Raw genomic sequence first — 26,016 nt, forward strand, 5'->3', positions numbered from 1 at the left:
CTTCATATTTCTTCAACTTTCTTAATAACTGTAACTTGCCCTAATTATCCATAATAGACCCTGTTATTGAAACCAACCCTACAGGGCGAAGGCAGCACCTTTCACATAGTAGATTTTATAGAATAAATGTGCGACTGATGTGCAGAAACTCTCAGACGTACAGCCATAGTTTCCAAACTCTCTGTTCTGAGGTCTGTTTTAATGACGGAGGGGCTCTTAGCGGTTTGTTTACTCGCCTCCTGGTCAATTATGACAGTTAATAAACTCACAGGAGCACATGTGCAGTTTTGGAGGCTTCTCATTTTGTTTCCTACATTGGATCTCCATCTGGATGATACATGTTGTGTTTCACTTCTTTCTGTGACACATTTGTAAAATGTTTACAAAATGTAAAATGTTTAAAGCTGTGGTTAAACCACAGAGTGTGAGCGATATCTCAAATACTCACATGGACTCCTTCCATCCATCCATCCATCATCAACCGCTTATCCTGCGTACAGGGTCGCGGGGGGGCTGGAGCCAATCCCAGCTGACATTGGGCGCAAGGCGGGGTCCACCCTGGACAGGTCGCCAGGCCATCACATAGACGAACAACCACTCACGCTCACACTCACACCTAAGGACAATTTAGGGTCACTAATCAACCTAGACTGCATGTTTTTGGACGGTGGGAGGAAGCCGGAGCACCCGGAGAGAACCCACGCAGACACGGGCATGCAAACTCCACACAGAAAGGCAGAGGAAACCGGGGTTGACCTTCTTGCTGTGAGGCGACAGTGCTAACCACCGCGCCACCTTCACATGGACTCATGCAAGTAAAATCCCAAACACAAAACCAGAAATGTGAGCACCAAGATAGCAAAGCTCCTTTATCCTCATAGCTCCGTCACGTATTCTCATTAAGTAGCAAGGAACTGGTTTGGACAATATCATTAGACTCCTGGAATGACCTCTGTACTCCATAAAAATGCCTTTTTTATGTAACGTTCTATGTGTAAAAATGAAGGTGTTTAAAATGATCGCTATGGTGGACAGTAAAGATCAGGTTTGTGACTAAAATCAGACGTTAGGATGGATCGTGCAGGAAACTTTCTTTGTTACTTCATTTAACAAATTACATGCATCAGCGTCTAAAATAATAATCTCTTCTTTCTTTTTGAATAAAAAACACTGTAAAATGAACAAGATCATCGATAAAATCTGAAAATATCTGAGGAAAGCTTGTCAAAACACGCTGTCTTCTTTCAGCTATCACTTTTTCAGCAGCGCTGGTTAAATGTTCACAGAGCAACGAGTCGCCTCTATCCTGATTGACAGGTCGCCATGGTAGCGACTTGTCAATCAGCTTGTAGCCCCGCCCTAAAGCCTCCCCTGCTTCCTGGTCTCTGTTCCTCTAAATGGGACCATAATTTCCTAAATGAACATCATGCTGTGTTGAAGAAGACTTGAAACTAGCGACTGAGACCAGAAACTCATCAGGAAAGTGTTTACTGAGGGAATAAATCAGCTGACAAGTAGAAACATTTTCTCGTAGACTTCTATACAATCACACTTCTTTCTGCAGCCGGGGGAGTCGCCCCCTGCTGGCGGCTAGAGAGGACGCAGGTTTAAGGTGCTTCACTTTTCAGACCCGGAGGTTCTGACTTACATGTAGGAGAAAGTAGGTAAATGTTTCTCTAGCTAACGTTAGCTGTGGCTATCTCGCCAGCTAAGTTAACTGTAAGTTAGCTTTAACTTGCTTCTGGTGGTTTTCCAGGCTCAGTGAAACGTAATTACAGTATACTCTGTTTTAAGCCTAGAATATAGTATATCTAAAATGTATGGTGAGTCACATTCTGGTCAGTTTTGACCAACCATTAGCATTAGTTTGTTTGTTTATTCTCTACATATGCACCAGTTTCCTTCCCAGTGTTGCTGCTCTCTTCATGTTGTTTCTTCTCCACAGGCGTCCTGAGGGAAGTGACTACCCATTTCATAGTGGACGCTCGGGCCCACTACAAGAGCGGCGGCAGCCATATCAAAGCCTGCATCTCCAATCCATCAGGCAGCAACACGGACGCCTACATCACCGACAAAGGCGACGGGACCTACAGAGTGGAGTACACGCCATACGAGGATGGTGAGGCGCTTAAGGTTTTATTCAGTGTACCATTACACGTCCCTGGAGGCAGGAGGTGGAGCCAGGCTCAGCTGCAGTCAGCGATCTGTTTCTGGTGATGAACTCAGTGAGATTCACTCAGACTACAGGCAGTTTTATGGATGTTTTTCCACAGCAGCACATTATAATGTGGAAATAAAGTTCCTGTGGCTTTAATAAAGCTTCTGTTTTCCCTCTGCTACAGTCAAGCGAGGCATTTGTGGCTTCAACAATTAAACTTGTTGCTGCAGAATGATTTCATCATGTTTAAGACTCTTATTGTGGTGAGCTGACAGATCCTCCTGAGGCTGATTTAGGCAGATTCAAATGCAAACACAAGTGGAACCCCATCAAAATCCATCTTCCACCAATTGTTTTGTTTCAATTCAAACAAAAGTTATTTTATTTCAAAAGCTGGTTTCAGTTTTCTCCTGCTGTTAGTGTGTCTTCACAAACATGAAGTGAAGTGAAACAGACCTGTAACTTTTATTACAGTAACTAAATGTTTATTTTAATTAACATTATCATGCTCACTAAGTGTGCTAATGCATGATTAACATGCATGTTAACTATTATATGTACAAAATGTAGACAGGATAAGGATGCTAAAAGCAGGACAGTGATTGGCTAATCTTAGCATGACAGCATACTAACGTGCACAATCGACTTAGGAAACAACTTTGGGTATCTGGCCTGGGGCTTAATCTGGAAATGAGCAAACAAACATGGACGCCTCATGTCAGCCAAAGTTCACTGGTGAAGGGAATTAAACCCAAATGTAATAGTAATAGTGTTACATACTTATATAATCATCCCAAGGCAATTACTCTGCAGTCTTACAACTGCCTTGAAGTAATATACAGGCAAAATAAACACACATGAGTAATTGAGTAACACTGTAAAACAATAGTGACTGTGAAAAAGTGCTGTAAACGATGTCTATCGGTAAAATGAATGAAGTTAGTCAGGCCGCCTGTGTGAGAGAAGAGGTGGGCGGGATGAGCGGCTGGTATTAATAGCAGCAGTCTGTTGGAAGCAGATGGTTTTCCACTGATAGTAATGTGTGACATGTTAGAACCCTTTGCATTGTGGGACATAAATACCCTCGTGGAGACAGACCGGGATTTTAATGAAAGGTGATTCTCTGGCTGAGTCCTAAACTCACATGCACATCTAGGGTTGTAGCTAAAGGGTTGCTGGTTGGACGCAGGGACAGTGCGTCTCTTCTGCATTGTCCCTCACAAATAAACAATAAAAAAACCTGCACTGACTGGAACAATGTGGAGCATCAGTCCAATGATAAAGTTCCTTTGGGACTGAACTAGAGCTTCTGAGGTGCAGCTGCACAGTGATCCCCATCAACCGAGAATTGGGGTTATGATAAGTAACCACCCTGTTAGTGTGCGGGGCGGTGTGGACGTGAAAGTAGGTGTTGTTGTAATCTCGTAAGCTTCAGCACTGGTGCGTTTTTGGCCCCCGGGTCTTGGTTCCTCAGAGACAGTCAGTTTGTTATTGGTCCAGAATTGGCCATCAGTACCAATGTTGAACTTACTATAAAATTCTGAGCTCAGTACCGCTTCTATAGAAATGAATTGATTTTGGGCTGAAATTCAGGTGAGACCTGGACCTGAGACAGTTATTGAAACTTGTTGCTTCAGTCCACTGGGATGCGCTCCCTGGATTGGCGCATCCCAGTAACCGAACCTTATGTGTGCTTTGGGGGGCTTTAAATGCGTTTATGCACAACACTGTATGGACACACTGCCCGTCTGTGCTGTCAGACTTTTGAATTTTATTTGTGGAAGACTTATTTCCACCCACACAGTTGTTGTATGTGGATAGACAAAGCATTTGTCGGTCCATGTGTTCACTTAGCGGCCCCGACCTTCTCCAGAGATGGTCTGGCAGACCGGATCACAATCTGTCCTCACTGCTTACTAACATTTGGCCTGCTAGCATGCAAAATGCTACATGCTAAACTAGCGTGATCTTTCTGTCCGTCTGCAGGTTTGCATCTGATTGAACTGTTGTTTGATGAGGTCTCGGTTCCTAAGAGCCCGTTCAGGGTGTCGGTGGCCGAGGGCTGTGATCCCAGTCGAGTCCGAGCGTACGGTCCCGGCCTGGAGGAAGGACTGGTTAACAAACCAAACCGCTTCACAGTCGAGACCAGGTGATTTTACATGCTTCAAATACATTTTGGAGCAATCAGACAAATGTGAATGTTTCAGACCTGTTTGAATTCAGTCCACCATCTCGTTTTCCCTCTGCCCTGGCTCTTCCTCAGAGGGGCTGGCACCGGAGGTCTTGGCCTGGCTATTGAGGGTCCATCTGAGGCAAAGATGTCATGTAAGGACAACAAAGATGGCAGCTGCAGTGTGGAGTACATCCCCTTCACTCCTGGAGAGTACGACGTCAACATCACCTTTGGAGGCCTTCCCATCCCAGGTGATGCCTCTAAACCGTTCATCCAGGACTCTGGTCCGTACGGTCGGACGTACTCAGGTTCAGCAGTGACTCATTTCTGGCCTCCTCTGTATGTGTTGCAGGGAGCCCATTCCGGGTTCCAGTGCGAGAGCTGGTGGATCCCAGTAAAGTGAAGTGTTCAGGTCCCGGCCTGGGAAGTGGAGTCCGAGCCCACGTCCCTCAGACCTTCACTGTTGACAGCAGCAAGGCTGGGGTGGCCCCCCTGGAGGTCCTGCTGTATGGGCCCACAGGTAAGACTGCCCTGATGTCTGTTTCTTCCATGGGTTAATCCTAATTTAAGTGTTGGATTTACCAAGGATGCAGTTGAATCCATTAATGTTTCTCTGTGGCGCTTTCTCCCAAATCTGGGTCCAGATGCACATTTTCAACAGCCTCAGCAGACTTGGGATCATTCTGTGAAGATTCATTAACAAAATGGGTGAAACTTAAAAGTGCTGTGGTTAGGGAGTCAAAAAATAAAGCTCAATAATCCAAAAGACAAAAACGGGTGAGAAGTCCATGAGTAAAAACCGAAAGTGTAAATCCACCCAGCAAGAGAGGCTGGAGGAACACTGGAGAAAACACAAGACACTAGGAACAACGCTGAGGAAACGCTGGTGAATCATCCGTGAAAACTGAGAAACTGAAAAAACAATGAGCGAGCAACAAACAACAGACAGACAAGCACGTACACACAGAGGACGAGGCACAGCTAGGGCTGGGCAATAAAACAATAACGATAATTATCGCAATATAATTTTCCTCAAAAACAAGAAAATAAATGTTCAGTATATCGTCAATAAATATTTGGTTTAATTCATTTAAATCACAAACAAATTAGCACTTTTTCTATTAAAATATTTGTTTTGTTGATTTGACATTTATTGGGATAATTATCAATATCGAACGATATGAAATGTTTTTAGCGTGATAACATTTTTGGCCACATCGCCCGGCCCGACGCACAGCTGATCACAGTCAGGGGAACGAGGACAATAAAGGAAAAGACAGGAAGTAAAACAGCAAAGAGAACGAATGAGCAGAAGGAACAACTCAGAGTCAGGCGATGAACACAAGAGAGAGAACCGATGCATCTTTATGAAACTAAAAAAACCTGAGGCTGATCTAAACTCTTCCATTTGAGTACCAAGATGTTTAGAATGCAGTCAGACCCGGTCTCATCAGGGCCTCGTGTTGGGGTCGAACTAAAGACCTTTAATCCTGGACTCAAGTCTTAATCATGACCTCCACCCTAACGTAAACCCAATTGTCCTTCAGAAGCAGACCCAGAACCAGACCCCTGTAGAGGTTGAGGATGGTTTTAAAGTCCAAAACTCAAACTTGTTCTAACGACAGATATCATTTCTTGTGAAACTCTGGTTGCTCTTCAGGTGTGGCCGAGCCAATCAGCATCAACGACAACGGTGACGGCACTCACACAGTCAACTACACTCCTGCCAACGACGGCCCGTACACGGTGTGTGTGAAGTACGCCGACCAGGAGGTCCCTCGCAGGTCAGTACCGAAGAGACTCCTATCTAAAGAAGTCCCGATCCCACTGGTCTAGGTCTCACAAACGGTCTTCTCTCAGTCCTTTTAAGATCAAGACTCTACCGGCTCACGATGCCAGTAAAGTGCGAGCCAGCGGTCCAGGTCTGAATGCATCCGGAGTTCCGGCCAGTCTGCCGGTTGAGTTCACCATCGACGCCCGAGACGCCGGAGAGGGACTTCTCACTGTTCAGATACTGGTGAGCCCCAGGTTCCTGTCCTGACTTAGACAAGGACCTAAATGCATCGTGGCTGAGAAAGAACAGGGATACAGGGCTCTTCTAAACCAGCTCAGGACTTTATGATGCAGTCACGTATAAATTCTTTTCCCTTTTTAAAACTACTGATAAGAGTGAAGGTCATACAGGACCTTAAATGATGCTTCCTGGGCGGCGCTGTGAAGGCGTTTGAGGCCGACCAGATTTTTTAAATATAATTAAGTGGGCAAAACTGAATAATCATATAAATAACTCTTTGTATGGAAAAGTAAACCTACATTCCCATGATTCGGCCCCTCCGCTCCTGTGTGGCAGCTAGATTGAGAGATTTTCATATTCATGTCAGTTTTTGTAACATGCAGTGTTCAAACAGTCAGGATTGAATGTGAGCTACGATAGCAGAGATGGAGCTTCTCATGATCTTTCTCTTTTAACCCTGAATGAAACTCTCCATGTGACTTCCTGTTGCTCCGTCGGGGGCTCGTTGCTGTTGCTGCAGGGTCCGGATGGGTGCAGGCGCGAGGCCTCAGTGTTTGTGGAGGACTGGGGCAGGAGGGTGTGGGAGACACATATAGTAAAGAAAACCATCCCCTTCAGAATTCATAAGAGAGGCTGTGTAAGGCCTGCACCCCCTCCTCTTTCACCTCCCTCCCTCCATCACCTCGTCTCACCCCCTCCCTCCCTTCCTCCCTGCCTCCTTGTTCACTAACGCCTGCTGCTCACTAGAGGATTCTCAGATCTCAACCGATTCCACAGACATATTTTAATCCTGAGAACAGACACGTTTATGCTAAACGGTTTCAGAGTGGCGGTTTCGGGGACTTGGGATCTCACCTAATCAAACGAGACTTTGTGTTGAACAGTGGTGGGGACAAGGGGCTCAGATTAGGGCTGTGAAGAGACACTTTGCTCGCGAGACATCACGAGCTGCAATATTAGGTTCACGAGAACGAGACAAAAAGATCCTTAAAAAGTGTTTGAAAGATTTCCTCAATGCCGAGACATATGAGCGGGGGGGCTGGGGGACCTCCCCAGGGACATTTTGATCAATTTAAGTGGAAATGTTTTTACTTATGTAAAAGGAAACACAAAATTCAGGTGGCAGGTGACATATTAAAATACACAAGTCAGAGCAGCTCTGAGTCATTCTGCTGCTTTCAGATCTGTTTCTCCTGCAGAGCAACATCCTCCCTGCTGAGGCAGCACACATGAAACCAGGATTTAGGCTTCACTCCTCTTTGTCTTGTTCACAGCGAGAGAACTAAAAGAAACTGCATCAAGAAGTTGTTAAAGTTACTGACGGCTGCTGCACGTTTGTGGATCATTTTATAATCAGTAGCTTGTTTTTTTTAGCTTAAGTTCCTTTTTTGGACGATGCACATTTGTTTCTTCTATAATTTAATTGCATTGCTTGTTTTCTTAATGTGCAAATACACCTTTCTAAAGGCATTTTCATTTGTTATTTAACTGCAAGCTGTATATTCAGAACATTTTCAAATAGTGGGGGGGGCATGTCCCCAGCGTCCCCGGTGACACCTATGGTGACTTCAGACAGAAACAAACATGGAGGCAGACTGTCGTCGACAGCTGGATTCAAAACAGGAAACAGTTTACAGTCGTGCAGGTTTAAACACATCCAGTCGGGACTGAACGTGAGCTGCAACAAGACAGGAGATCATAATCTCGTTTAACCCATAATTGAAGTTGCAGGTCTTAAGATCCTGTCTGTTAACCCCTCTCACTGCAGGATCATGTGGGCCGAGGATCAGTTCAGACCAGCCTCAGCTCAGGAACATCCCCGCAATTGTTGGGAGGGCGAATCTGACGCAGAATCGGCCAGCTTTGGGGAGTTATTAGACACCAGTGAGCCTTGTCTGGTTTACAGAGGTTTTGTTTTTCTGGGGAATGTCTGGAAATTTTCTGGACAGATTACCTAAAAATAAAACGGTCCCTTTAGCTTTCGACCACATCACACATTAGAACCAGCTCTGGAATTCATTCTTGACCTTGAGAACAAACACGCCTCATCACAAGGTCCGATGAGTAGCTGTTCTGCAGCCTTTGTCATATTCCCCTGGTGTTATGGACTTGTAGACGTTTCCAGAGCACTGTAACGACTTCTTGTCCAGAATGACATTTGATTTCTACACTGTGGTATTACTACTTTTAGTCAAGTCAGGTTAGTGCGTCCACCACACCAAAATCCTTGAAATAAAATCTGTCTGGAAAGAGTCTGATAGAAGAAGCCCCCGCGCGCCCCCTCGTGGTCAACATGTGAACTGTCTGCATTCAGTTTGTCTAATGATCTAACAGACAGATGTGGTGTTCAGTTCTCCACTAACCTTCGTAAACCTGCCTCCTTCCATCCATCCGCCGCTCCTCTGCTGCATCTAGTTAGATCCTGTGTGCGGTTGAAGTACTTTAAGCAGTACATGTGAGTACTGGCAACACCACTGGTCTCAAACCACCAGGAGCCATCGAGGGTTTTATTTCAGAGAGTATGAAAAGCCCAAACTGTTCTACTGTGGAAGAACCGTAAGAGTCTGCGATGTTTCACCAACCGTCAGTCCGCAAAGCTGCTTCGGTACATTTAGTCACATGTCCAACATCCCCGTCACCTAGAACTTCAAATAGTCTTTATACATTTTAAGGGAAGCACGTGTTTAATGGATTATCTTTACAGCAGCTTTTTTTCAAGTGAAGGAAGTGTTAAATATTTCTTGTTGAGCAGCAGCCAGAGGTCAGAGGTCAGGGTTCAGGTCCTGAGTTCCACCTGTCGTTGGTTCAGATCCTCCTCTCACCTCCTTAAGGCCAACTGTTAACCGGCAGCTCCATTAAATAGTACCCAGAATACACCAGTCTGAACGTCAGCAGTGAGGAGGCGACAGCGAGATGCTGGCCTTCATACCGGCCAATAAAAAGAAAACATGAGGGCTTTATCTTTGTATGGCTTTTCTTTGCCACTCCGGCCTGCAGACCAGCATCTCGCTGTCGCCTCCTCACTGCTGACGTTCAGACTGGTGAATTCTGGGTACTATTTAATGGCGCTGCCAGTCGAGGACCTGTGAGGCATCAGATTCTCAAACTAGACTAACGTATTTGTCCTCTTGCTCAGTTGTGCCCCGGGGCGTCCTACTCCTCTTTCTGGCTGGTCAGAGCCAGTTTGTTCTGGGAGTAATCCACAGCATTGGATGAGATCTTCATTTCTCAGAACAAGAACAGACTGACGAGGAATAAAGTTCTTTGTTTCTGGATGTTTTGAGCCTCTAATGGAACCAGCAGCTGCTGATGCTCCAGATGCTCAACAAGCCAGTTTAACTGTTTCTGTAATCAGCAGTTTTTAAGCTGTGCTACCATGAAGGCTTTTCCAGTGATCAATGATTTTAAAATGATAACCTTATCTTTATGTGTTTTTCAAAGCTTTAAAGGTTTTGGGTCAAAATAGGCAAGAAGAATCAAACTGTAACAGCAGACAAGTAAAAGATCAGATACAAAGCTTGATCCTGGATCGGATCCTTCAACTGAAAACCACACTGAATTGGAAAGTTACCATCAATGGCACATGGCACTGTAGGAGACCACTGATGGCCAGTACTCCACTGTAGTTTTAAACAGTCGTGTACCTGAAGCATATACAGACACCCGCTGACTTCCTGTCTGCGTCTCCAGGATCCGGAGGGAAAACCCAAGAAGGCGAACATCCGAGACAACAGAGACGGGACGTACACGGTGTCATACGTACCGGACATGACGGGCCGTTACACCATCACCATCAAATACGGAGGAGACGAGATCCCGTATTCGCCGTACCGCATCCACGCCCTGCCCACCGGAGACGCCAGCAAGTGTCTGGTCACAGGTCAGGCCCCTCCCATCACTCCTCCCGCAACCAATCAGATCATATCTCCTGAAACTGTCACAGCATCACTGACCCTCTTGTTGTTTTCCCGCAGTGTCGATCGGAGGACACGGACTGGGTGAGTCAGATTATTCTCCACCGCTCTGATGATACGAGCTGCGTGACTTCACTGATAAGATGAGACGGTTACGTTTTCTTTCAATTAAATGTTCTTTTAGACCACTGGTATCTAATCTAATCTGGTTTTATTTAACTAGTCTGGTATAATCCAGGTTACACAATCTAGTCTAATATAAATTAGTCCAATTTAGTTTAATATAATCTAGTCTAGGATATTACAGTCTAATCTAATCTGGTTTTATTTAGTCTAATCTAGTCTGGTATAATCTAATCTAGTCTGGTATAATCTAATCTAGTCTGTTTTTATTTAATTTAGTCTAATCTAGTCCGGTATAATCTAATCTAGTCTGTTTTTATTTAATTTAGTCTAATCTAGTCTGGTATAATCTAATCTAGTCTGGTATAATCTAATCTAGTCTGTTTTTATTTAATTTAGTCTAATCTAGTCCGGTATAATCTAATCTAGTCTGTTTTTATTTAATTTAGTCTAATCTAGTCTGGTATAATCTAATCTAGTCTAATCTAGTCTTGTTTTATTTAATTTAGTCTAATCTAGTCTGGTATAATCTAATCTAGTCTGGTTTTATTTAATTTAGTCTAATCTAGTCTGGTATTATCTAATCTAGTCTGGTATAATCTAGTCTAATATAGTCTGGTATAATCTAATCTAGTCTGGTATAATCTAATCTAGTCTGTTTTTATTTAATTTAGTCTAATCTAGCCTGGTATAATCTAATCTAGTCTGTTTTTATTTAATTTAGTCTAATCTAGTCCGGTATAATCTAATCTAGTCTGTTTTTATTTAATTTAGTCTAATCTAGTCTGGTATTATCTAATCTAGTCTGGTATAATCTAGTCTAATATAGTCTGGTATAATCTAATCTAGTCCGGTATAATCTAATCTAGTCTGTTTTTATTTAATTTAGTCTAATCTAGCCTGGTATAATCTAATCTAGTCTGTTTTTATTTAATTTAGTCTAATCTAGTCCGGTATAATCTAATCTAGTCTGTTTTTATTTAATTTAGTCTAATCTAGCCTGGTATAATCTAATCTAGTCTGTTTTTATTTAATTTAGTCTAATCTAGTGTGGTATTATCTAATCTAGTCTAATCTAGTCTGGTATAATCTAATCTAGTCTAATCTAGTCTGGTATAATCTAATCTAGTCTAATCTAGTCTGGTTTTATTTAATTTAGTCTAATCTAGTCTGGTTTTATTTAATCTAGTCTAATCTAGTCTGGTATAATCTAATCTAGTCTAATCTAGTCTGGTATAATCTAATCTAGTCTGGTTTTATTTAATCTAGTCTAATCTAGTCTGGTATAATCTAATCTAGTCTAATCTAGTCTGTTTTTATTTAATTTAGTCTAATCTAGTCTGGTTTTATTTAATCTAGTCTAATCTAGTCTGGTTTTATTTAATCTAGTCTAATCTAGTCTGGTTTTATTTAATTTAGTCTAATCTAGTCTGGTTTTATTTAATTTAGTCTAATCTAGACTGGTTTTATTTAATCTAGTCTAATCTAGTCTGGTATAATCTAATCTAGTCAAATCTAGTCTGGTATAATCTAATCTAGTCTAATCTAGTCTGGTTTTATTTAATCTAGTCTAATCTAGTCTGGTATAATCTAATCTAGTCTAATCTAGTCTGTTTTTATTTAATTTAGTCTAATCTAGTCTGGTTTTATTTAATCTAGTCTAATTAGTCTGGTATAATCTAATCTAGTCTAATCTAATCTGGTTTTATTTAATCTAGTCTAATCTAGTCTGGTATAATCTAATCTAGTCTAATCTAGTCTGTTTTATTTAATTTAGTCTAATCTAGTCTGGTTTTATTTAATTTAGTCTAATCTAGTCTGGTTTTATTTAATTTAGTCTAATCTAGTCTGGTTTTATTTAATCTAGTCTAATCTAGTCTGTTTTTATTTAATTTAGTCTAATCTAGTCTGGTTTTGTTTAATTTAGTCTAATCTAGTCTGGTTTTATTTAATCTAGTCTAATCTAGTCTGGTATAATCTAATCTAGTCTAGCCACGTTTTCATGACTAGCATCCTGATTCGACGTCCATCTTGTCAGGATCAGGTATCGGTCCGACCATCCAGATCGGAGAGGAGACGGTCATCACCGTGGATGCAAAGGCTGCTGGGAAAGGTAAAGTCACCTGTAAGGTGTCGACTCCTGACGGAGCGGAGCTGGACGTGGACGTGGTGGAGAACGCGACGGGACGTTTGATATTTATTACACGGCTCCGGAGCCCGGGAAGTACGTCATCACTATCCGGTTCGGAGGAGAAAACATTCCCAACAGCCCCTTCCACGTGGTGGTGAGTCACAGCAGGGTCGGGGTCTTTGTCATGTGGATTACAGGTTACATTTTACTCTTCAGTCTCTTTCTGTCAACGATGATGATGGGTCACTAGAAAACATTTTTAAAGGTCAGAAATGTTGGGAACCGCTTGTGCATAAGTGCTTTGACTCTGAGAAAAAGTGCACTATGCACTGTGAGTACTGGACGGTGCACCGGAATCTGTAAGAACCTTTGGTATATCAGCCCGGAATCTAACATCCACCGCGACCTGCTAAACTAAGTCGTAACAATGAGCACAAATGGAGTTGCTAACGTGTAAATAAAGTTCTGTGAATTGAACTGAAATGGATCTGTTGGATGGATTGTGAGGTCAACTTTTCAGTTCATGACCTCTAAAACTGTCAGCCTTCAGAATAATGCTAACACCAAGTACAAAGATGCTAACATGAGAGTAAGATTAATACAGTTTAAAGTACATGTAAAAGGTGTATTTATATATGTTTAGTACATGTTTGTGCATGGAGGTGTGTGTGTGTGTGTGTTTTCCCTAAAGCTTGTACCTTGTTCCCCGTCAGGCGAGTGAAACCATCCCAATAATAGAGGAGCCATGTGACAAGCTTCAGTTACAGCAGTCCTATGTGGGCTTCTCCCCTCAATGGGTACACAGAGTTATTACTGCTCTTCAGACAAGCCGTCCTCTCTGTCCTACACTGGAGCTGCAGGGTCAATCACGCCCCACATTCACTGATAGATCTGTCACTGGCTCAGCATGGGGCTGCATGGTTATTCTGCATGATCAACTGTCTGCTGCTGGGGGGGGGGGGGACTTCCATCATCATATTTCATTTTTATTTATTCTGATGATTTGATTATTTATTATTTTCATTTATTTATTTATTATCTTATGTTGATTTATTTTTGACTTTATAATGCTTCTTTTATTATTTATATCTTTTCTTTTATTGTTTAGATCGCTGTTTATATTCGTATTTTTCTATCTTACCGGTTTTATAAAGGACTACGTACAATATTGAACAGTTTAAATGGCTGTTTGGTCTAAATCTGCATCCAGCCTCTGATGCTCTCTCTCAGCCTCTCTGCTGTCCTGCTGTGTTTCCTCCTGCCTCCCTCCTCTCTCTGGACCATATCCCAGAGTTCCCAGTATGGTGACACTAACGCCTCTCCCCTCTGGCTCTGGTTTAGGCCACCGATGATCCCATCAGCCCCGTGGAAGGGATGGAGCCCGTGCTCCGCCCCTTCAGTCTGGTCATTCCCTTCACCGTGCAGAAAGGAGAGATCACAGGTAAGAGCTGGCTGTTCACATGTCGCTCTCTGAGAGGAAATCTATAATTTCAGCGTGAATTTCTGTTTTGCTACAGAATGAAAACGGAGGTGCAGAGAGTGAGAATGCATGCTTTATTCAGAATGATGAATGTGTTATTGTTAAATTGAGTTGGACAGGACTGACAGCATGAAGCAGATTCAAATTCCTGTTGATATATCAAATTTAAAAATACTGTCTTGATGGTCATTTCAAGTGTTTTCAGTTTAAGCAGAAAATAAGGTCTGTGCTCCAAATGAGCCCAAACATCTTTAGCATTATGTGATGCAGAAGAAATGACACCAGTTTTTAAACCTTCCTATTTATATAAACTGCATTCATGTTGAAAATATTGATTTGTGAAGCCAAATCACTTTTTAAAAAAAAGTATGTGAACCCTTTGGAATCACCTGGATTTCTGATCTTCATCAACAACAGACAAACACAGTGTGCTTAAACTAACTCCACACAAACAATTATATGTTTTCATTGAACTCATCGTGGAAACATTCACAGTGCAGGCTGGAAACAGTATGGCTGTTTCTCAGGTCAGCAATATTCTTGGGATGTCAGGTGTGAATCGTTCTCTTGAGGTTATGGCATGGCATCTCAATCAGGTTGAGGTCAGGACTCTGACTGGGCCACTCCAGAATGCGTATTTTCTTCTTCGTTCTGTTGTTGATTTACTTCTGTGCTTTGGGTCGTTGCCCCGTGGCATCACCCATCTTCTGTTGGTGGACATTCTTCTACAAGATTTATTGATAACTTTGGAATTTACTTTTCCTTCGATGATAGCAGGAAAAACTAAAATAAATGGTCTTCTTTTTTCTTTTTTTGCGATTTGGTTTTGAAACAGAATAATCAAAGAACGAACCATTCAGGGATAAGCCATGACAAGTTAACAGCTGTGGTTTGTTTTGTCCTCCAGGTGAAGTGCGAATGCCGTCTGGTCGAACCGCCTGTCCTCACATCACCGACAACAAGGACGGCACCGTCACCGTGAAATACTCCCCGACAGAACGAGGCCTGCACGAGATGGACATCAAATATGATGGAAAACATATCCCAGGTATTCACTTCAGATGGTTTTTGTTTTTCAGGCTCAGCTGGAGAAAAAAGGATGGATTCAATCTGAGCTCCCAGTTATTGGAGACAAGCAGTATTGTCTGTCTGTGAAGACTCTCAGTCTTCCAGGTCATAGTCCTGGTCATAGGTCAAGGACGGTTAAACTCAAGGGTAACTGGACTTGGTTGGACAGATATTTAACCTCTGTGGAGCACTAACGAACCGCTTGGTAGTGCTCCACAGAGGTTAAATGGCTGTTGTAACGACAGTCATAGTGGTCACTGGAGTCACCTGAGGCCAAGTCTGAACAATTGACGTTGGTGTCATCACATGAGGCCAAACGGGAGCGTTTGTTAAGTCTCCGGGGAAGAGATGAAAGCACAGCATTGTAGGTCGGAGATAAGTGGTGTGACCTCCTCCCCGTTGAGAGATGGTTTCTCTACTCTGGTCTAAACGGCCTCTTTCAAACTGTCTGTCCTCCTGGGCCAGAATATGAACATTGTTGTCCTCTGTCCTTCAGATGTAAGTAGACTGCTGAGTCTTGACCTGAGGAGTTGGCCCTTCTGTGTTGAGCCATGCGTTTGTGTAGTGATTGTTTAGTCTCGCCAATATACAGGTCTGTGCATTCCTCACTGCATTGGACCGCATACACTAGATTGCTTTTCTTGTGTTTGGGTGTGCGGTCTTTATGGCGGACCAGGATCTGTATTAGCGTTAACTGGCCTCTTCATAATATTCCTGTTGTGTTTCCTCTGTTACAGGAAGTCCACTCCAGTTCTACGTTGATGCCATTAACGGTGGTCATGTGACGGCGTACGGCCCTGGTCTGAGTCACGGCACAGTGAACAGACCGGCCACCTTCACCATCGTTACTAAAGACGCTGGAGAAGGTATCCTTTCACAACATACTCCAAGTGTTAGTCATGATGTTTTAAATCATATGGTACCAATACATTCTTCTACATATTAAGGGTGGTGATGGCGCAATGGATAAGACACATGCCTATGGTGTGAGAGACCCTGGTTCAATCCCCCACTGTGACCCATCCACCATTGTGTCCCTGAGCAAGACACTTAACCCCTGGTTGTTCCAGAGGCATGCGAACAGATGGTTTTGGATAAAAGCTGTTGATGTCAATACACACTCAACACTTCATCCATGTTTACCTGTTATCGTCATAAAGTCTGGACTACAAAGTCCAAAGAAAGACATTCTGGACATAAGTTGGGAATCAACTGGACTTTAGTTGAGAATAAAACTGTGTGAAAAAGAGAGTATTATATTGAATTTACCGTGTAAGTTTTATAGCATAGGTGATCACATGGATTTAACAAGCTTTTATTGGGGCCCGGCCTTCATCTCTCTCTGCAGGTGGTCTGTCTCTGGCTGTTGAGGGTCCGTCTAAAGCAGAGATCAGCTGTAAAGACAACAAAGACGGGACCTGTACTGTGTCCTACCTGCCCACCGCACCTGGAGACTACAACATCATCGTCAAGTTTGATGACAAACACATCGCCGGCAGCCCCTTCACCGCCAAGATCACTGGTACTAAAACTCTGTGTGTGTCTCTGTGTCTTTGCATTTTATTTCACTTTATGCAGACGACATTCTTTTATCTTCCTGTGATGCCCATTAAAAACATCTGCAGTCTGTTTCTTACTTGAGTTGATTTGACTTGACTTATCTCCAGGTGATGAGTCCATGAGGACGTCTCAGCTGAATGTCGGCACAGCAACAGACGTTTCCTTAAAAATCACAGAGACAGACCTGAGCAGTCTGATGGCGAGCATCAGAGCGCCATCTGGGAACGAGGAGCCATGTCTGCTGAAGAGGTTGCCCAACAGACACATTGGTCAGTTTCCAGCTGAGGAAATGTGTTTCTGTCTATGTGTAATGTGACATCTTTAAGGGGTCTCTGGCAATAGCTTACAAAACCCTGTTCTGTTTGAAATTGACTGATAAATAGGCAAAGGAACTCTTGTATAAGGCACTCCATGTTTCTGTTGTTCAGTGACAGAGATTACCTCAGCAACAATAATCAGTATCGGCTTAAATAAGACTAAAGGACAAAATATGAGGATGTGTTTTAAAGAAAGCACTTGAGATGATCGAGGCGATACAACCTGCAGAGGACAGACTCAGTAACTTGGGTCACAATTCTGATGATATGACAAAATCCAAAAATATGTGACTACACTTGGATGTTACACTTGAAATGACTCGATATCCTCCCCAAGCCTCAAGAGGATATGTGAGGCTGACACGTTTTAGTTTTGCCTGTTAGCAAATATGATTTAAACATCAACATGTTGACCTCTAGAAGAGCCAGATGATCACCAAAGTTATTACAGTTCAACTTGAGGGGAACATGAAGGTCTGAGCCACATTTCATCGGACTAGCTGACAGATTATCACAATCAGATATAAAGCCTCCAAGTAACAACTTTGTTCAATAGTTGACGTTGTTCAAAGAATGCTAACTTGAGTTAACATTAATGTTCTTAATCCAGTTATAACTTAAAGCAGGCAGTTAGCTAAACTTTTCCTACATGAAATGTGATCACAATCCAGGAAGCATCCACGTCTGTCTGTCAGTGACTGCAAGCCAGCAGTAAAATTTGTTGCTCCTAATAAGAAAGACTTCTTTTTTAGGACTTGAAATGTAAAGTTTAGCACTTGAATTTGACTTGAGACTTACAGTAGCCATGTTTCAATCTAATTATCAAGCGAATTTTAAGTGAACTTTTGAAAAAATAGAAATTGTGAATTAGGCGAGTTTCCATCAGCTGGTTTGGAGTGAATAAAATTGGCTACACAAAGTATAGTTACATCAGTTGTGATAAACAAGAAGTAGAGGTTGCAAACCAGAAATAAAACCAGTCGCACAACCTAAAGAACATGGATCTGAGAAAAATGGAAAGAGCTCTTCAGAAATGTGTTTCGTGCATCTGATAATGTTCCTCCGGCCTGCAGGGATCTCGTTTACACCAAAGGAAGTGGGCGAACACGTGGTGAGCGTGAAGAAGAACGGGAAACACGTGACCAACAGTCCGTTCAAGATCATGGTGGGTCAGTCGGAGATTGGAGACGCCAGCAAGGTGAAGGTTTACGGCCAGGGGCTGGTGGAGGGACACACCTTCGAAGTGGCCGAATTCATCGTTGACACCAGGAGTGCAGGTAAGAAGAACACCTTCGTTTCAACAGGTTAGTCATGTAGAACTTTTTATGCGATCACATTGTCTTCCTCAGCAGATGGAGCTAAAGATGAAGGTACCATCCATTTTCTGTGAAACTTCAAGGACTGTTGGTCCGTTTTGGCTTTTTAACCTTTGAAACAGCAAAAGAATCATCAGTCAGAATAAAACATCAAGTTTCTTTTAGTTTGATGAAAGGAGTTTTGTTATTTGAAGTCCACCACCTTCCCCCCCTCATCATCCTCTCTGGTCTCAGGTTACGGAGGTCTGGGTCTGTCCATCGAGGGTCCCAGTAAAGTGGACATTAACTGTGAGGACGTGGAGGACGGGACGTGTAAAGTCACTTACTGTCCAACTGAACCTGGAAACTACATCATCAACATCAAGTTCGCCGACCAACACGTCCCAGGTACGAACCCAGCTGCAGTCTGATCATTGAGACTTTATTTCACTGCAGTCATTTCCCAAAGTATTGTGTAGTTTTCAGCACAGTTTTGATTGTTTAAAAAAATGATCCTTAATCCCAACTTTCTAGGCAGCCATTGGTTTTAAAAACGTATTCATTGTCGATCAATATAAAACAAAGCACCTCGACAGACTTCTGATTTTCCCAGGAGGCCCTGTGTTTTATTTTATTGTAATCATTTGAAAGGCATTGTTCATTATCCTTTTATTTAAAACATATTTCCACAGAATTTGGTGATTTTACAGTTTGATTTTCAAATTTTAACCATGTGATTCATGCATTTTATTTTATTTTGTTTTATATTGTATGTGAATTTTCCTGGTTTAAGTTTAAATGAACCGTTGTTACATTTTGTGTGAACAGGAAGTCCGTTCACGGTGAAGGTGTTTGGTGACGGCAGGATGAAGGAGAGCATCACCCGGAAACGTCAGGCTCCCTCCATCGCTACTGTGGGCAGCACCTGTGACCTCAACCTCAAAATACCAGGTGAGCTGTGACATCACCGTCTCCTCCACCTGTCTCTGCCTGTCCCCTCTGCTTCCTCCTCTTCACCTCCTTCTCCTTGTCCCTCGTTGTACTCCTTCCTCCCTGCTGGTTTTAGGGAATTGGTTCCACATGGTTTCGGCTCAGGAGCGCCTGACCCGGACGTTCACCCGCAGCAGTCACACCTACACTCGGACCGAGCGTACGGAGATCAGTAAGACTCGAGCAGGAGAGACGAAGAGGGAGGTCCGTGTGGAGGAGAGCACTCAGGTGGGAGGAGAGCCGTTCAGAGACGTGTTCGGAGACTTCCTGGGACGAGAGAGTCTGAGCGGATTCAACGGGATGCCGACCGGCAGCCGGCCGCCGCTGCAGGACGGTGTGTGTGTGTGGACAAGTGTGTGTTCAAACTGTTTCTAACTTTATTGATACTGAGGCAGGTTTGTGGTGTGTGTGCATGCGTCTCACTGTAGGTTGGTAATAATCTGGAACTGCTGTGGAAACATCCAATGAACTAATAAATAATAACTGTTAATAACCTGACTTTGCATGTGAGGGGTTGTGAAACCTGGGTCACTGTAACACACTCACAACGACACTTCTGAATTTTAGGTCCTACATGTCAGACGTTCACTTTTTGAATCACGTAAAAGTGAGTCTTTCTTTTTCAAAAACCTTCGGCTGGTTCTAAGACTCTTCAGTATAATAATGTTTGATTGACTCATCGGTATGATGTTGATTAACTGTATTTATTGAAACTGTTAAACTGACTATTAGTTGTTCATTTACTGTTACAAAAGTGTGAAATAACTGTTAATTAAGTGGTGAATGTTAATTAGGTGATTGCTATTGTTTGTATTTTTCCATAACAGCAGAAGTTATTGGCTCATTTAACTGAACCAATGTGGAAAAATACAAAATGTTATCGGATGCTACAAATAAGATGTTTTTCATCTCAGTAGTATACATTTTACAGTACCATACAACACCTACATTATTAACCTTGGAATTTAGTGGAAATATTTTGGGTACAGTTTAGGTTTTGGGGGTTACATTGATGTAAGGACAAACATGTTTTTATTTTAGGTTGTTCATGTTGACACTACAAGAATCTGATTGTTGTGCTGTGTGCAGAAAGCAGGGGCGTTTAATTATTTATAACATTTATTTTCATATAAAGTCTGACATTCTAGCAGGATCTTACAAACACGTTCCCATTCTGTATAAATGATCTGGTGCAGATACCAGATCAGAGACCATCTATATCTAGAGTGCAGGTGTGGAAAGAGAATTTGAGCTTTAGGGTCTCTGCAGCATTGGGCACTACATTTGAGATGAAAAAAAGGGTCCACTATCCAGAAAAGGTTTGAATCCAGCAGAAAAAGTTATCTGATCCATGTCCCCCTTTCCCTCCACCTTCCTCCCCTCCTCCCCCTCCTCCTCCCTCACTCTCAGGTGAGGCAAGTAAGCAGGAGATGACAGCTCAGGTGACGAGTCCTGGAGGAAAGACGGAGGACGCAGAGATCATTAAAGGAGATGACAGCACCTACAGCGTCCGCTTCATACCTCAGGAGATGGGAGCTCACACTGTTAACGTTAAATATCGTGGCCAACACGTCCCCGGGAGCCCCTTCCAATTCACTGTGGGGCCACTGGGAGAGGGAGGGGCCCACAAGGTCCGGGCAGGGGGGACGGGGCTGGACCGAGGAGTGGCAGGGATCCCAGGTGAGCAGGGCATTCTTCTTCTCTTTTTCTTTTTTCTGCATTTTCTTCTTCCTCCTCTTTCCTGTTGCTGATAAGTCAAGTTTGTGTTTGTTGTTCAGCTGAGTTCAGTATCTGGACCAGAGAGGCCGGAGCTGGAGGTCTGTCAATCGCTGTGGAGGGACCGAGCAAGGCCGAGATCACCTTTGAAGACAGGAAGGACGGATCCTGTGGCGTCATCTACGTAGTTCAGGAGCCTGGTGAGACTCTAACAGACTCTAGATCAGGTTTCATCCCTAAAACTGACAAACAGAGAAGGAAATCAAGATCCCTGTATCAGAGGTTTGATGTTAAAATAGTTACAAGTTTGGCCTTCAGAAGACAAATGTGTCCCACTAAGAGTTAACGTTAGATGTACCACAAGGCTTAATCCTGGGCCCAATAATTTTTCATTTTTATGTTACTGTTAAAGGTTACGCACAATGCTAATGTGAATTGCTATGCAGATGATACGCAACTCTATACAGCAGTGATGATCTGACATCTTTAGGTGACCCAGAACGTTCTTTAACTAAATCAGGTCAAACATAGACCCTCTTAAATTACGTGGTTCTTATTTTAGTAGTTTGGGTTGTCTTCCCTGTTTAATATTGAGGTCAGTTGGAGTGCAACCATGCCAATAATCAAAGAGGTTTTAAACAACATATATAGGCAGGGTTTTACATTTTAACCACCACTTTATTAGTAAATTGTTGGATTGGAACATATTGAAAACAATATGGGGCCCCTGGGGGACACCACAGTTATACAGGAGACTCCTGACATATGAACGCAACATAATAATGATGTAAAAAGCTGTTATATTCTCAGTTGGCCCTTTGCTGTTATTTCTTCTCTCCAGGTGACTACGAGGTTTCCATTAAGTTCAACGATGAACACATCCCAGACTCTCCATTCATCGTCCCCATTGCCACTCTGTCTGATGACGCTCGCCGCCTCACCATCACCAGCCTGCAGGTAAGAACAGGTCATCTAAACATCAAAAAGTTCAATAAAACGGTTTCTACAAAGCCAGCTGAGGCCACAGACATCTTGAAGAGTCTCTATGTTAAACCTTCTGATGTCTCATTAGCTATGTTAAAAGAGACATTTTGATTGCTATAAGAAGATTGATTATTAATGTCTGTCTGCTGAATACTGAGCCGGTATATTTCTGTTCATTCACACACAATGAACCTTCTTAACTTTAGTATCAGCAACATTTCAATGTTCTCAAAATATTGAGTTTAGGCAAAACACATAATACATTAATTGATTTAAAATGATAAAGAAAAACTCCAAATGAGCTTATGAAAAAAAATTACATGATGAAAATATTTTGTTTTATTTATCATGAAACAAACATGATAAAATTGTATATACGGATACATGTAAAAAATTAGATGGATGCTAACAGACACAGCATAACAATGCTCGAAAAGACACAAGGAGAAAGACGGCGAAAATGTAAAATCAGGGAATTACATGTATTTAAATTTAAAGACAGTTTGTCCAATTTATTATACATGATCTGACCTTGTGTGGTTGGAAGAAGTAGAACACCAAAAACATTTTCACTCAAACGGCCTCAATTAATGTCAGCTACAGCATACAGTAAAGCTAAAGGACAAATACCTGCTCCCCATTTCCTATTTCTTCATCTGCTCTTTCTCAGGAGGTGGCCCTAAAAGTTGGGCAGGAGGCCTCCTTTGCTGTCCAGCTGAATGGAGCCAGAGGGCTGATCGATGCTAAGATCCACACACCATCCGGAGCCATAGAGGAGTGCTACATCACTGAGCTGGACAGCGGTAAGAGCAACACTTCATCACTGAAGGTCATAATTAAAGGGCTGGGTTTGTAAAAGTAACAAGCGTTAACATTTAACATGGATATCATAAGGCTTAAATCTGCTGTACCACTTAAAAACTGTAACTGTAAAACTGTAAAGTGGAAGGATTTTATGTAAAAACACGGCAGTAGTACCAGCCTCAGTAACAGGATGGGACTAAAGTAGATAAGAACTTAAACATTCACATGGAGTACTGTAGGGTTAAAGTGTTCGTTCACAACTTTCATGTATTCCCCTTAAAGTCAGTCAGACAGTCAGAACCCAGAATCAGTTATTTGTTCTCCATGCGTTTCCACAGACCAGCATGCCATCAGGTTCATCCCGAGGGAAAATGGAGTTCATTCCATCGACGTTCGTTTCAACGGCAGCCATGTTCCCGGCAGTCCCTTCAAGATCAGAGTGGGAGAACCAGGACAGGTTGGAGATCCCGGCATGGTGTCTGCTTTCGGACCAGGATTGGAGGGAGGAACCACAGGTCAAAATAACCACCTTAAAAGCACCTTAATTTCAAAGCTCTTAATAAAAACATGAAGTAGATGTTAATGGGTGCTGTCACATCTGTGTCCTCCTTCAGGCGTGGCGTCAGAGTTTGTTGTGAACACGTGTAATGCTGGCTCAGGGGCTCTGGCTGTGACCATCGATGGACCGTCGAAGGTCAAGATGGACTGTCAGGAGTGTCCTGAGGGCTACAAGGTCTCCTATACACCTATGGCTCCTGGACACTACCTGATCTCCATCAAGTATGGCGGACCCCAGCACATCGTAGGCAGCCCCTTCAAGGCCAAAGTCTCAGGTGGGTCCATGGACGGCAGGGCGTAGTGGGGTTTTTTGATTGATGTGGTCAGTGTTTGAATTAGGCCGGTCCTCACTGGAGTTTCCCTTCATTGGAATGAAGGGGCATAACCCAAAATGGAAAAATACTGTGGCTCCCTCCAGAGTCCAGTATAAATTCTAAAGTTGCTCCCTGAGGCCGTTTGGAAGTGACTGTCGCAACTGAGGACAAAACCTTTTACACACTATATGCTTCAGTGTGTGGCGGTGGTGTGGCCAGCCACAGGTGTTGTTGGTCCTTGACACTTTTTTGGCTCATGAATCTTATACTTCTGGTGACCAAGCAAAGGAAAATGTGTCATTTAATTTAGCCTAAACCAAAACCAAAATGTGTTGTGTGGTGGGCGGGAGAAAGTCAGTCTTATCCAGTGGCCCATAGCTACAGTCTGAAATAAAAGGGTGTTGTCACACCTGTAAGCAATGAGCTGAGGCAGGCGATCCCCTCATGAGAAGGTCTCTCATTATTCTTTCGAGATCTGAATCAGATTAGCTGATGTGTCTTTGACTCTCTGCAGGACCTCGTCTGTCCGGGGGCCACAGTCTGCATGAGACATCGTCTGTTCTCGTGGAAACTGTCACCAAGTCATCAGCGATGGGAGGGGCCTTCGCCTCCTTACCCAAATTCTCCTCAGACGCCAGTAAAGTCATCTCCAGAGGCGCCGGCCTGTCGAAGGCCTTCGTAGGTCAGAAGAACACGTTCACAGTGGACTGCAGCAAAGCAGGTGAGTAACAACACAACAGGAATGAGTGGTCGTCCATCCTGGAAATAAAAACTGACTTCTGTGTCTGCAGGCACCAACATGTTGATGGTGGGCGTTCACGGGCCAAAGACGCCCTGCGAGGAGGTCTACGTCAAACACATGGGCAACCGGATGTACAACGTCACGTATACAGTCAAAGAACAAGGCAGCTACATCCTCATCGTCAAATGGGGCGACGAGAACGTCCCCGGCAGTCCCTTCCACGTCACCGTCCCTTAAACCTGAACTCTTCATCTCTATGTCGTCCCTCCGCTGCAGCCCCTCACCCTCCTCACCCTCCTCCACCCTCCTGCACCCTCCTCACCCTCCTCACCCTGATGCACTGACCACACAAAGACTTTTCACTTCCTGTTTTCAGTCTCTTTCTGGTGTCTCTTGGAAAAACTCTGTTTACTTTAGAATTTATATCACTTCAACTTCACAGTGCTGACCTTGGAAGGTAGAATCACACAGTCCAACAGTAATATCAGAAGATGTTATCAAGATATTATCCTTTAAGCACAAGATACTACTGAGGTCAAACAAGACTTTAACATGTGCCTACAAATAACATCTAAAAAGGATCTTGTGTGCACAACTTTTAACTTATATTTAACCTAAACTGTACCCTGAAGTATCCTGTCTGAGTGTCTTGCTCGCCCACGATAAAATGAAATCACCTTGGGGACCTCAGGCTACTCTTATTGACTCGGTTCAGTGAAGGACAGCATTTGGACAAAACCACTTAGCAGATCTTTGTACGATCACGATTTCTTCAGGATGTTTCTGGATTTATCTGAAAAACTGTGGATGCAGGAATGTGTAGATGCCCCAGTTTTTTGTTCTTACATCTCAAAGTCTGATTGTACAACTTGTTTCATGATGTCTGGTTAAACCTGTGTTGTAATGGCGTCTCCCCACCGAGCTGCAGAAAGCTGAAGGATCAGGACGAGCTGTGCTGGGACTTTATTTATTCTCTTTTCCCCCCTCATTTTATTTTCTTTGACAGAAAATGGTCTTATTGTAGAGAAAGCGATGAGGCTGATCTTCTTTCCTGAATTAGTTGTTCAGAGACAGACGTGATGATTCAGATTTTCTTTTTTTACCACAGGAAGAAGTGCAGTGAAGCAATCAGTGTGTTTTGTGAATGGTGATGTTGCGATGACACAGTATTACAGAGTGACATTTTATAGTGATTTTGTATGTATCAAAACTGGATGAATGAAGTAAATTGTTTGATATGTTAACCTTCAATCTGGCAAGATTGTGCAGGCATAATAAAGTATATTCGCTAACTTGCCACAAAGTCGCTGCTGATGTTTGTTAATTAAGAGATTTAAATGAAACTGGAGCAGCTTCTGTCCTCCTGAGCAGAGACTTTCAACAGCTGGGCCCTGACCCTGTACCGGTCCACAAACTTGATATGACAAGAACCGATCCTCCATCCACACCCCAACCCCCCCATCCTCGCCGCCACCCCGCCTGCCAGTGGGAGCAATGACGACCATTTGGAAAGACGCTGTGCATAAAGGTGCATCCATAAAACTACATCCCGATGATTGATCTGTTCTTAGGGCCAATTCATACTTCTGTGTCGACTCTACGCCAAAGCCTGACGCCCACCTTCCCAGAAACGTCACAACAAACCACACAAGAAGTGTGATTGGTCGGTTTGGTT

The 26,016-nt window shown here is 43.1% G+C and overlaps 1 protein-coding gene across 1 annotated transcript in view; it reads left to right on the forward strand.

The window, feature by feature from the left end:
• The window catches only part of LOC119895382 (filamin-C-like), a 60,416-nt gene extending 34,772 nt beyond the window's left edge, over positions 1-25,644 (forward strand). The window contains 28 exon segments of the mRNA XM_038708481.1: positions 1,946-2,119; positions 4,145-4,307; positions 4,422-4,582; positions 4,684-4,851; positions 5,992-6,115; positions 6,192-6,348; positions 10,036-10,225; positions 10,320-10,343; positions 12,421-12,558; positions 12,561-12,667; positions 13,227-13,310; positions 13,855-13,954; positions 14,901-15,041; positions 15,799-15,927; positions 16,410-16,583; positions 16,729-16,890; positions 18,012-18,215; positions 18,489-18,641; positions 19,062-19,184; positions 19,300-19,557; positions 20,634-20,903; positions 21,002-21,139; positions 21,781-21,896; positions 22,594-22,726; positions 23,066-23,242; positions 23,342-23,560; positions 24,114-24,320; positions 24,391-25,644. Of these exon segments, the coding sequence (XP_038564409.1) occupies positions 1,946-2,119; positions 4,145-4,307; positions 4,422-4,582; positions 4,684-4,851; positions 5,992-6,115; positions 6,192-6,348; positions 10,036-10,225; positions 10,320-10,343; positions 12,421-12,558; positions 12,561-12,667; positions 13,227-13,310; positions 13,855-13,954; positions 14,901-15,041; positions 15,799-15,927; positions 16,410-16,583; positions 16,729-16,890; positions 18,012-18,215; positions 18,489-18,641; positions 19,062-19,184; positions 19,300-19,557; positions 20,634-20,903; positions 21,002-21,139; positions 21,781-21,896; positions 22,594-22,726; positions 23,066-23,242; positions 23,342-23,560; positions 24,114-24,320; positions 24,391-24,578 (4,382 nt within the window). The 3' untranslated portion in view covers positions 24,579-25,644.
• Positions 25,645-26,016: the final 372 nt, after the last annotated feature.

This window comes from Micropterus salmoides, unplaced genomic scaffold (assembly GCF_014851395.1).
Source record: "Micropterus salmoides isolate LMB-PRFRI ecotype aquatic unplaced genomic scaffold, ASM1485139v1 Ms_hic_scaffold_9, whole genome shotgun sequence".
NCBI classification, from domain to species: domain Eukaryota; kingdom Metazoa; phylum Chordata; class Actinopteri; order Centrarchiformes; family Centrarchidae; genus Micropterus; species Micropterus salmoides.